At 33.0% G+C, this 12,855-nt stretch overlaps 1 protein-coding gene across 5 annotated transcripts in view; it reads right to left on the minus strand.

Annotated features, from left to right (window-relative positions):
- Positions 1-12,855, minus strand: part of dom (domino helicase) — a 689,640-nt gene that overhangs the window by 150,446 nt on the left and 526,339 nt on the right. For all 5 annotated transcript variants that reach the window (XM_069845730.1, XM_069845733.1, XM_069845731.1 and 2 more), the window contains 2 exons: positions 3,088-3,123; positions 1,492-1,663 (listed from right to left, as the gene is read on the minus strand). In XM_069845730.1, the coding sequence (XP_069701831.1) occupies positions 1,492-1,663; positions 3,088-3,123 (208 nt within the window). The remainder of the gene's footprint in view (positions 1-1,491; positions 1,664-3,087; positions 3,124-12,855) is intronic.

A 12,855-nucleotide genomic window follows, 5' to 3' on the forward strand; every position in this document is an offset into this window, starting at 1 on the left:
CAAACCAATCTCAGGTAAAGGGTCGCGTTCCACAGTTTTAAAACTACTGCAGCTGAGAGACAGAGACGGAGAGAGTAATTGTGACACATCATGCTAGCATGTTACTGGTGCTCACAAAATGTCAGGAGGTTTCAGCACGACTGTAGTGTTCATTAGAAGATGCTCATTCTCTGTAATTAGATTACGCTTTAAGAATCCATGTAGGTATTTATTTACTTTGTGATTAGGTGCATTTCTGCTATTGAGTATGGGTCTCATCAAGAGTCCTTGTTTATGAGTTTTGGGTAATGTCTTTAAAATAGGGACACTAGGATTTTTTGTGATGAATTTATTAGCATATAATTATTAACTATTATCAAACCATTTATATTAAAAATTTTTTTTTCTTTCTAAACAATATTAAATTCATTAGCCCATTTCTTATATATATATATATATATATATATATATATATATATATATCTGAATCATGTAATTTTATTTTATCATTCAGCAACATTCATTTTAAGTGTCCATGTTCATATACAACGAAGTATCAAGATCCAGCTTACAGAACAGAGGAGAAACTGTCGGTTGGGACAGACAGATAAATTAACAGTGGCATAATGTGTTCCAAGAAGGTGTACATGAAGCAGATAAGATACACTCTATAAAAGTCACTAGAAAGGACTGCAAGACAGACATTGTACTGGAATCTGCAAGGAAATTGCAGGCAAGGCAGACTGATTATCACCTGAAAGCAAATCATCAAGAATGAACTAATAACTATCAATAAGACTTGGAGAGAGACGAAAGCCTTAACACAGGATAGAACTCGCTGGCACAATTTCATTATGACAGAAATTACAGGGATGATGATGATGATGATGATGATGATGACGACCACGACGATGATTAATATGGACAGCATAAAATGAAGACACTGTGGATTTCAACAAGATTAAGATTACAATTAAATGACAATGATACTGATTATGACTGTTTTAACATAATAATTATTTAATTTCATGACGATCAAGTATTATGCTGACGGAGAGACAGACAATGCTGAGAATGTTGTGAATCTGGAGCAATAAGTGTGGAAATTCAATTTTATTAAACACACAGAAGAGGTGCAGATTTGACTTTTTCCATGCAAGTGATGAAAAAGGAAATTACAATGTTTCGAAGAATGGCTCTATCTTTGAAACGTGATTTACTTTTTCATCATCAGCAATGACAAGTCCAATCTACACTTCTTCATATTATCATTGCTTTCTCTCTCATTTATATCATTATTAGTAGTCATTAAAACAAATCTCGAAACAAGACAAATGGAAATATAGGAACTTAGCAATTCTGTTTCTACACTGATGTTTAAAGCACAAATGAATTACTGAATTAATAATATTTCACAATAGCGAAATGTTTTCTTCCAAAATGTTAATGGCTTATGAAGAAAGTAACAGAAGTCTGCCAAAAATATTAATGTGATTCATTGCAATTGCTCACCTTCTCTTTCTGCAGATGGCAAAGCATCCACTCTCAATCGTTTATGTTCCTTCTTCACATACACAACTGGTAGCTGTGATTCAGACATGATTGTCTGTTCATATAGGAAGCCCATTGCATGGTCTATGTATACATCATTATCATCCTGAGGAGGAGTTGGTGGGCACCACATCTATATACACAAGTGTAAAAATATAAAATAGCTACATATCATAATCTTCCTTATATTTAATTATTTACTGGCATGATGCTCTGTTGTCTTCGATAAAATAAGAAACAGACACTTCTAATCCAATACATTAGTTACAATGAATAACTATGTGGCAATATGCAAAACAATGAAACATAACATCCATCTCCTATGGAGTAAATCACCAACACAAGACAATATCCTTCAACCAATAGAAATCGTTTTATGAAATTTGAACAACTGTAGATCACCATTTCATGATAATGCACAATATGTTTACTTATGAAACCCGGAGGTTCATTGTAGCCCTCACATAAGCCCGACATCGGTCCCTATCCTGCGCGAGATTAATCCAGTCTCTATCATCATATCCCACCTCCCTCAAATTCAATTTCATATTATCCTCCCATCTACGTCTCGGCCTCCCCAAAGGTTTTTTTTCGCCCTTCGGCCTTCCAACTAACACTCTATATGCATTTCGGGATTCGCCCATATGTACTGCATACCCTGCCCATCTCAAACATCTGGATTAAAATGTTCCTAATTATGTCAGGTGACAATACGTATACTGAAAGAAATTATATACGTGAATAAATAAGGGCACTGTTAACTAAGAAAGTATAGTTAGAAAATTATATGCGATATAAATATACAAAAATCAGTTTTACCATTTTTTTCTCTGTTTAAAATGCATCACATGTTGTAGACTTATTGTGCTTGTTGGTGGAATTAATGATAGCAAAGTAGTATCTAACAAGATAAGTCCAAAGATTCAGCATGAAATGAATATCAGCATGATATTGGACTTAGAGTTGAGGAAAATGTCGGAAAAACCCAACAGGTAATCAGTTCAAATAGGATTTGAATCCATGCTCGCGCACAACCTACAAGTCCAACCTGGTACTGTGTGAGCTGTGGTTGCTTTACCAATTCATAGGTAAAGTTTTGTAACACAACTTCAGAACTGCATAATCGTATTTTGAGATATACTGATACAATAGTTATGTAAAAAAGAAACATTACAAGACAAACATATCGTCCTAATGACTTATGAATGATTTCTCATCATGCAATGATATCATAAAGCAGTTTAAGTAAATTATTATTCTATACATGTCATACCGGTATTTATATGCTATTCAATATATACTCCCTATAAAATTTGATTTATGAACACAGAGAATAAAATAAAGGAATTGAGAGGGAGAGGGGGAGGGGGAGAGAGAGAGAGAGAATTTTCCGAATATTACTTTCATTAACTTTTACAGTTTCCTTGTTAATACATTTAATTGTAACCTCCTGATGCTATGTTCTTTTGTGTTAGACAGAATCTCTTGGTTTCTATAATAGTCTCATATAATAATAATAATTCCGAAACTGTTATAAAAGTAAAAGAGGATACTTACTGGCATTTGCTCTCTAGCACTCTGAGACACCCAAACCTAGAAGAGAGGACTTAATATTAAAATCCTGAATGTACGAATCTCATCAATATTATTTGTCACTTAACGTTTGTTGCTATTAATGTGAGTACATTGCTCTGTCGATTTTGAATACTCAGGGTGTCCAATTTGCTCACCCAAAATACATTTTTTCCTTATGAAAAATTGTTTCAAATAATTTGTTCAAGTACGATGGAGAATAAATATTTTAGGTATATCTTTCTTGTAGCCTAGTTCATTCAGAAGCTACAAGTAATGACGTAATTTATTCAAATGACACCATTTACATTTTATTCAGTGAATCATTTAACTTCACGTCTTGTCAAAAGTAACAAAACGTGGGGACCATTGGAATTATTACATAATTACAATCTTTGGATGAATGACATCCTAGATCGTTCATTCATTTTCATTTTACTTCGAGCTTACAGTAAGTACAGTATATATAATACGAGTTCAATATTCTTTTACACCTCTCAATATTTTGTTTATTGGAATGCTTCACTGTGATACGGTACATATTTAAACGTGTCTTGAAGAGGTTAAATGAATCACTGAATAAAATGTGCTATTTAAAGGAATTAAGTCATTACTCGTATCTCTTGAATGAACAATTTCACATGATGTACCCATAGCATTAATCCTCCATTATACTTAAACAAATTTGTTTGAAACAGTTTTTCATACAGTGTGTAAGACAAGAAATTATTTTTAGTGAGCAAGATAAATGGGACATTCTATATGTTTTAATTAAATGTACAGTAGAAGAGGCAAGACCTATAGTGTGACCTTATCATGTGCTGCAACTATATTACCAATTGACATGGAGGGAAAAGATAAGGTTTCAGTCTGAGAAGCAACTTACGTCAACATTATTAAGACAGCACTTATATCTAATAAATGATTATTGAATTCTTTGTAAAAGAAATGCGTATTGTGAAAGCTCTACAAATTGATTCTACCTTACAATATTTTATACATTTTCATTCATTTAGTGTTCTGCCCAAGAGCAGGTCTTTCACTGTAAACCTAGCTTTCTCCAATCTTTCCTATTTTCTGTCTTCCTCTTTGTCTCCACATATGATCCATATATCTTAATGTCGTCTATCATCTGATTTCTTCTGTCCCGAACTCTTCTCCCATTCACCATTCCTTCCAGTGCATCCTTCAGTAGGCAGTTTCTTCTCAGCCAGTGACCCAACCAATTCCTTTTCCTCTTCGTGATCAGTTTCAGCATCATTCTTTCTTCACCCATTCTTTTCAAGACAGCTTCATTTCTTATTCTGTCTGTCCACTTCACATGTTCCATTCTTCTCCATATCCACATTTCAAATGCTTCTATTCGCTTCTCTTCACTTCGTCGTAATGTCCATGTTTCTGTCCCATACAATGCCACACTCCATACAAAGCACTTCACTAGTCTCTTCTTTAGTTCTTTTTCCAGAGGTTCACAGAAGATGCTCCTTTTTCTATTAAAAGCTTCTTTGGCCATTGCTACTTTCCTTTATACATTTTATGGAATAATAAATGAACACTATTTTATATAAGCACCCTCAAATGAAATGTCTGTGATTACTATCTTCAAAATCACTATCATCCCACAATTAAAATTAAGTTTATAATCACAATCAATTGAATAGACAGGTAAATACAAGATTTCCTACTAATTTATTCTTGCTCACTTCTCATCTCAACTGGAGAAAATAAGCTTCTACAGTACTTCCACCAGTCAGAAGTATAACATTTAACAAGAATTCACTATAATGATAGAAAAGCTTTCTCTGAAATAAATTTTGAGAACATATTGCCTACAACATAACATGAGCTTAATTTTCGTGCCTAAGAAAAAATTTCAGTTGGGTTTCATTAATAGTTATTTAATATTATTTTGGTGAAAACTCCAACTTGTGTTATTTTATTTTATATGCATACTGCTTGAATAAACATATTATAGATATTGATTTGTTTGTAAAATGTAATTAATAGTCCAATTTTCTGTAAATATGAAATAGTACTTAAAAAAATAGTATTATGAAGAAAAGTCTAGGGAAGATTTTTTCCATTAATGTGATGAACCACTCTTTAGAAATGCTGTATAGTTTTCATTGTTTGAACTTAGACTATCTTAATATATACCGGGGACAGAACATCTAGAAGCTTGGAGACAGTTACTTTTAAGCAGTCCGACCACCCCCTCCTCCCACACTAGCAGGTACGGTGCCATTCAGCTGCAAAACATTTTCTCAACAGAAGTTATTGTATTGTGAGAGCGCAGCTGGATCAGTGAAAGTAAGTGGTCAACGTTTTCAGTTTGTAGTGCAACGAACAATTCTGCTGTGTGTGGGTTCTTCTGTAGTGATGTCACTGAAGCCTCTAGTTGTTCTGTCCCTGGTATACTTAGAAAGTACATCATATTGACAAATGAAAATACATAATGACTGCATATACAGGTAGACCTACTATTAATATTAGCTGGGTAGAAGGGAGGGCAGGAATCTGTTTTGTGTCAATTTTCACTTCCATTTCAACGAAATTATTCACGTAAAAACAAGAGAGGTAGCAAACAGAAAATACCAAATTATTTATCATATATTTGCTTGAAATTATTTTAAATGTAGTTATATTAAAAACTTAATATCTATATCGCTTTTTTAAAACAATTCTGAGTAAATTTGAGCCTAATGATAATAGTTATTTATGGTACATGTGATGTAAGTGCATCTTTATTGCGCGAGTAGAAAGATTTAAGCACAAGGCGTCAGCCCAGTGCTTAAATTACACGAGCACAATAAAGATCACGCGCACAAGTACCATACGTAATTTTATCCATGACCATAACGAAAAATTCTGTTTTATAAAAGAATATATGTTGAAAATAAATCCTCATATAATCACATATCATGGCATGGATTTTAGAATCGATACGTGTACTAGGTAGGTTATGATGTAGGAGGTCATGATTAGTGAAGAATGGTATCTAAGGCGTTGGATAAATAACAAATTATAATTAATTATATAATTATATATATATATATATATATATATATATATATATATATATATATATAGTTTTTTTTTCATTTTAAACGTGTATTTTCGTCTTTTTGAAGTTTCAGGGATTATTCAGAAGTGTTCACAGGACTAATGTGATTAAAATAATTTCACATTTTACTTCTGTAAATTTAAGAGGAATATTAAAAGATAACTTATCATCGTGTCTGTTTAGCTCAGTTGACTAATGCGTGTTGTTTTACTTATCATCGTGTCTGTTTAGCTCAGTTGACTAACGCGTGATGTTTTAAAGTTTTAAAATTAAAATCCTATAAACCAAACTTCGCAGGTTCAAGTCTACTTGCATCTCAAAAAAAAAAAAAAAAAAAAAAAAAAAAAAAAAAAAAAAAAAACATATTAGATATGGATGCAATGCACAAATTACGACGTAGTAGATAGAGAAAAGAGAAGGAGATTGAGTGTATGTATATTTAAGAAATGGTAATAACGAAGTAGAGGTAGTGACATCTAGTAACTAATATATTAACTTCTTGAGTAATAGTTGAATGGAAAAGTATATGTGTGTACCCGGGTACTAGGAAAATACTAATGAACTGTGAGATAACGTTCAAACTGTGAGGTGAAATCTTTATCTCACTAGTGGAATAAAGTAATGTTGAATAAAAGCCTACTTTACAAACGCAAAAGTATTTAGTAAAGGCATGGATAAATACATATATGTTTTATACACTAAATCCTTTGTCTGAAGAAATTATTGCTATGGCAACTTACTTTTTCCAATATTCTGAAACAATTTTCTGGTGTCACATATACAGCAACTATTATTCCACTGCTTCATAAAAGTGTATTACAATGAGCTGTGAACTGAATTCTGAGGGTAGCGAAGACTAAACAGGTTTTCTGGTCATATAAAATAATGAACTCCATAATAAATATCTAAAGACTGCAATAGAGCTCTAGTATAAGATAATCTTCCTAATATTGTAACTAAATTACTGTGAGGGTGGGAAGGAGATGGCAGAGGATTTGTAGAATCCCTATAATTGAGTGGAATGTTTAAGTGGTTGATGGTTGTGTGATTGTATGGGTGCGAGAGTTTGTAAGTTATTACTGTATTAGTGTGAAATAAATTGAAGATCATCATGTATACTGCATTATTAAGAATTATTTTATTTGTATTTTTTATGCTATGTTGCATACCAATAAAGATTAATTTCTCTCAGAAAAGATATGATAAAAAATCATTAAAGCCGAATTAAAAAAAAAATTATCCACTGAAGTAGAAATTATGAAATTTCTCAGTATATTTCTCCAATAAGTTTAAAAGTGAATAAAAAACGACGTTAGAAGAAAAAGTCGAGGAGAAAGAATGTATACCAAAATATATTGTAGTTTTTGTGGCTAAGTATGCAAGGAATATGTACTTTTTAAATTTTCCAGCATTACAATATGTGCAATATTTTACCTCCGGATCTCTTTATATTCAAGAAGCTGTTATATTCAGTGATTCTAAAGATTGCTGTTATAACAACCAATCTGCCACCTAGAGTAAAAAGTAACTGATTGTTGGAAAATTATATATTATCTGATAAATCTTAACAAAAGGACAGTTTTTCAATGGGTACTGGACACTGTGAATTATTTGGTAATGAGGCTGCTGACCATTTTGCTAAGAAGGGAAGTAACATCTTATAAAACCCTATGTCAACTTTATCATTTCCAAAAGTAAAAAGATTAATCAACTCAAAATACAGTATCATACCTTTCTACGAAATTACAAGTAACAAAAAATGAGAAGTGTTTCAATGTACATAACAAAATATAATTCCTGAGTATCCAAGGAAAAGTACAGCTGCATGTCTGTTTGTCAAAACACTTGAATAAAATTGGAATTATTCCTTCACCACTTTGTCCATCGTGCAGTCTTCAAGAAGAAATTAATCAGAACCATCCTCAGTAATGTCCAGCTTTATCTTCCAAACCCGCTGTGTGTGAGAAATATTGGAGAGCAAGAGAGTTTAACTGAATATTAGCTAACAAGATATTATGTTCTATAACAATGTATTGATTAATGAAATAATTAATGTACTATAACTGTCCAACTACTACAGTACTATTCTGCATTTCTAACTTTTCAACTAAAACAACTGGAAAGAACAGTTCCATTCACATTCCCTTCTGTTCTCATTATATAGAATGGATTGGTATTAAATATTAAATGTGGTCCTTTTGAAAAATGAATCAGGCAGAGGAGTTGAACATCAAAAGCCTAATATCATTGTGGTTGTTTTTGAACAGATTTTGAGATATTCATATAAACTGCAATATTGAAAACATGTTCACATAAGAGTAGCAGCAGAGTCGCAAAATTATGTACCGGTACGTAACTGCATAAAAGGTTCAGTAATCTAACACATCACAGAGGGATACTGGTGGCTGTGCATTTCCTATTTCCCACTTTAGACTTGCTTCCATTATAGTGAATGCATGGTTGTCACGTCTTCCTGTGACACATTTTGCTATCCATTTTCAATGAAATTACGGTCAACTTATCAATGTTATGGAACAAATATTAATATGGACATATATAAAACCTTCTCAAGTTAAAATGTTAAGTATTACAACTTTTAGAAAAGGTAAAGACGGGTCCCATTTCAATACTGGTATGGTGTTATCTTCAGTATTCTTCAAACTATTGCTGCTCCAGCTGGTGTTGATTTCCAGCATTTGCTTTCGTCAGTGGTGGTGGTGGGGACATGTTGTTCTTATGGTGAGAGATGGTCGTTTGTGTGTCAATATCACAATACACGACACACAAACAACCATTCCCTCACCATAAGAGCAACATACCCCCACCATCACCACTGATGAAAGCAAATGCCGAAAATCAACACCAGCTGGAGCAGCAGTAGCTCGAAGGACAGTGAAGATGACATCACACCAGTGCACAGTGGGCCAGACTGAGTAAAAAATGGGACAAAATTGAAAAAATGAACTTTATTTTACAATACTTTTGACAGTATATACTCATAGTAGAGATCCTGGTGAGCACTAAACTCATGATGCATCATCGATAACATGTTTTAACAACTGTGGCTACAGCCTTGAAAGAGAGCTATTGTAACCAGGCAGTAGCACACCAGTCAGTCCTAAGCCGTGCGCTTGAGACAGTGGCGTGTGTTACATGGTGATATTCGTGAATAAAGAAATAGCAATGGCTGAGAATGTTAGAACAAAGGGTAGGTTTTATTAGGAATACATGTAATTTTGAATTGGTTTATATAGAGTGTAAATATTTGTGATAACTCGGAGGAATGCAATTTAAGCTAATATATTTTACTTTTCAATATTTAAAGAGGGTTATAAAGTGCATGTCACTCGATGTTACGAAAACTTTTGTGTCGATGGTTTAAACAGACCCTATAGATTGCAGAAAAGTCGTATTCAGCTGCAGCTACTTGCACTTTTCTGTTTAATGTGCGAAAATTCAGATACCTACGTACAATATTATTCATTACTATTCCAGATGACCGCTGTTTTTTACACCGTGAAATCATGGAAGCCTTGCTACAAAATAATAATGATAAGACAGCTGTTCATGAGTTTGTTATTCCATAATTACGATTATGTGAAAATTGTCAACAAGATTTTTCTTCAGAACTAAAGAAAAAATTAGTTCATTCTGCAGTAATTTGAATAAAAGATAGCAGAATTGCTACAGAATGAAAAATATATAGGAAGAAAAATATGGCAGTTCATTGGATCAAGAATTTAAGCTGCTCCCATGTAATAAATTTCATGTTGCACATGTGGCTGGATGTTCATAGTTGTATAGTCATTCTGGTCATCAAAGAAAATTGTTCTCTGAATCATCTCAGAAGACCAAGAGGAGGAAAACTGAACACCTCAGAGAAGCTGCTGATCCTGCTGTGCTTGCTCTTGCTACTCAGATAAGTCTGAAGGCTTCTGGTAAAGAGAAACAGCTAAACTAATGGAAAATGCTCTAAGTAGCTATACCAACCCATGCGGCAAAATTTCCAACTGCATATAACCAGCATAGTGGTTCCTGCAAAAATGTTGCAAAATATAGTGGTGATGACGTTTTAGCCCTGATAATGGATACGAAATTATCTAAGTACTAGTACACTTTATTGAGACTGCAAGCAACATGTAGAAATGTAGATTTATATCCAGCGTACAATGAAGTTCGAGAAGCAAAGCTGGATTGCTATCTATGTGACATTACTCTGACAGAAATAAGTGCAGAAGTGAAGTTACAGAGTCTGTTAGATCACGCAGCCAGACGAATTTATGAAAAGGAGAAAGGAAGAAATTCAGAGTTGGTTTCCAAATGAGATGGGACTTCTTGTGGACAAACCTAAATCAGGAGAGAGTGGAACCTCAAACAACGGGAATACTCTTAGAAGATTCTTCTCAAATCCTGAATTAACATATCCATAACTGGGATATTATATGTTTTGCAGTTGTTCTTCGAGTAATTTCTAGTGGAAGAGACATTAAAGTTCATTCTTTCAATCAATATGCGTAGAAATTGCAAAATTGTTCATTCAGAAGTATCCCTAGTTTAACCTCCCAGCTCTGCTTCCAATTGCACAGTTATCTGAGGAGGCTCAGGAGACTCATAATAAAGATATTAAAATAATATATCGAGAGCCCCACACAAGGAAAAGTTCTCGTAAAAATACAGTGACAGATTTAGTCAACAACCTTCTCATATCTTCCGATCCTCTCATTTCAAATATCAAGAAAGTCACATAAAAAACACAAAACTCCCTTGTGGAAGGAAGAATTACAACTATTGAAAGACTCTAGTGAGGAAGAAGAAGAAAGTGCCATTCATGAAGAAAATGTCAGTAATGGAAATGTAATGATAAGGAATCAGATATTGAATAAAAAACTATTATGTTGTGAAAGTGCTTTTAACTTAAAGAAAAACTGAAAACTATTGAATAACTATTGCTTTTATGCATACAAGAAAATAATAGAGACATAAAATAATTTTGTCCCATTTTGAGTCGATTCTGGCCCACTGTGCAGTGTTGAAACGGATCTCATCTGTCATAAAGGTACATTACATTTTTTTTTTTAATTGTAACAATTTTAACATTTTAACTCTAGAAGATTTTATAGTTTTAATCACGTGTTAAAGTAAACAATAAAAAACAATGCAGGACAATTATATGTTATTTGCTCTAAAAAAATTCCCTAACATCTCCTGTTTTCCTGGAATACGTATTCCAAAATTCAACTAAAACTGCTACTTTTCTCAAAACACCTTTACAAAAGACCACAATGATATTAAACTTTTTTGTGTAACTGACAACCCTGCTTTATTTGTCAAAAGGAGCTTATTTTAATCCTCTTCCAACTCGTAAAATATACAGATCCTTCTTTTTCTCTATCACCTGCCAATCTTTTATAGTCAGAATTTCAATGTTAAACTAGATTTCTAAATAACAAATATTACATGCCTAACTTTACAGTTTCATTTCTTCACACAGTTCATATGGGGGGGGGGGATATCATGATGACAAGATAGTTTCTCAATATAGATTTTACTTGCGCCAATGTAGTTCATTTATCAAGTCTCCAATCATATTTCAAATTATAACTTATTTTACTGCACTATTTAAAATAATTTACTGTATGCATCGAAATAAGAAAATAACCTTTAATCTTTTGCTATTAATGGAGAAAAATTCGTTCTGACACTGGGATTAATTTTTTGGATTGCACAAAAAAACAATCTTTATAATCCCAAAAAATAAGCTCTCTAACTTCATTCATAAATACAACAGTATAGATTAAGTAAATGTACAACACTAAATTTGAACAAATTCACGTAAAATATTTATTCGTACATGTAATAATTTCAAATTGGTTATTTAACGACATTGCATCAATTGCGAGGTTATCTGACGTCAATGGAGTGAGTGACAGCAAGATGAGATCAACGATTTGCTATGAGATTACCTGAAACTATGGGGAGGAGTGGGAACATGTGATCAGCTCAAGCAGAATTCAGTCTCAGACCATGAGTGGATGTATAATGCGATTGTAAGTATATAGCTTATAGCTTTCAGATGAAATGATCAGCAGTGCAGTTGAATCAGGCCACTGAAGTGAAGCTGTAAAACTAATTACTTAATCCATACATTACCTGAGGAGGGTCTAAGACTGGTATTCTGTATTAATAAACAAGGATTTGTGCCTATCTGTGATTCCTTTGTGCTGGAACAGTAGAAATTTAAGAATGAAATTGCAGTGGAAAATAGAAACAATTAAAAAGATGACAATTAATTTCTCTATGTAATATAAACTATACTGTTCCAATTTTTGTTTGTTTGTGCTATGTAGAAATCACGAAACACGCCTTGATTTAGAGTAAATTGCCATTGTGTTCTTATTTCAGATAAAGATGCAAAAACTGATATATTTCCTGTTCATTATTCTTTGATAAAATGACTAGAAGATGCTGAATGTGAACACAATCCGTCTAATAGTCTAGAAGAAATTGTTACACATGGACAGGTGGCATGACAAAAGCCACTGTTTACATAACGGGCATGCTGAAGGAATGTGCACTTTCATCAAACTAATGAAATCGAATTTTAGCAGAATCAGAACACTTTCTCTTTACACTTCATATGAGGAAAAAAACGAAAAACAACAAATATAAAATTGAATTCAAAGACATCT

This window comes from Periplaneta americana, chromosome 14, assembly GCF_040183065.1.
Source record: "Periplaneta americana isolate PAMFEO1 chromosome 14, P.americana_PAMFEO1_priV1, whole genome shotgun sequence".
NCBI lineage: Eukaryota > Metazoa > Arthropoda > Insecta > Blattodea > Blattidae > Periplaneta > Periplaneta americana.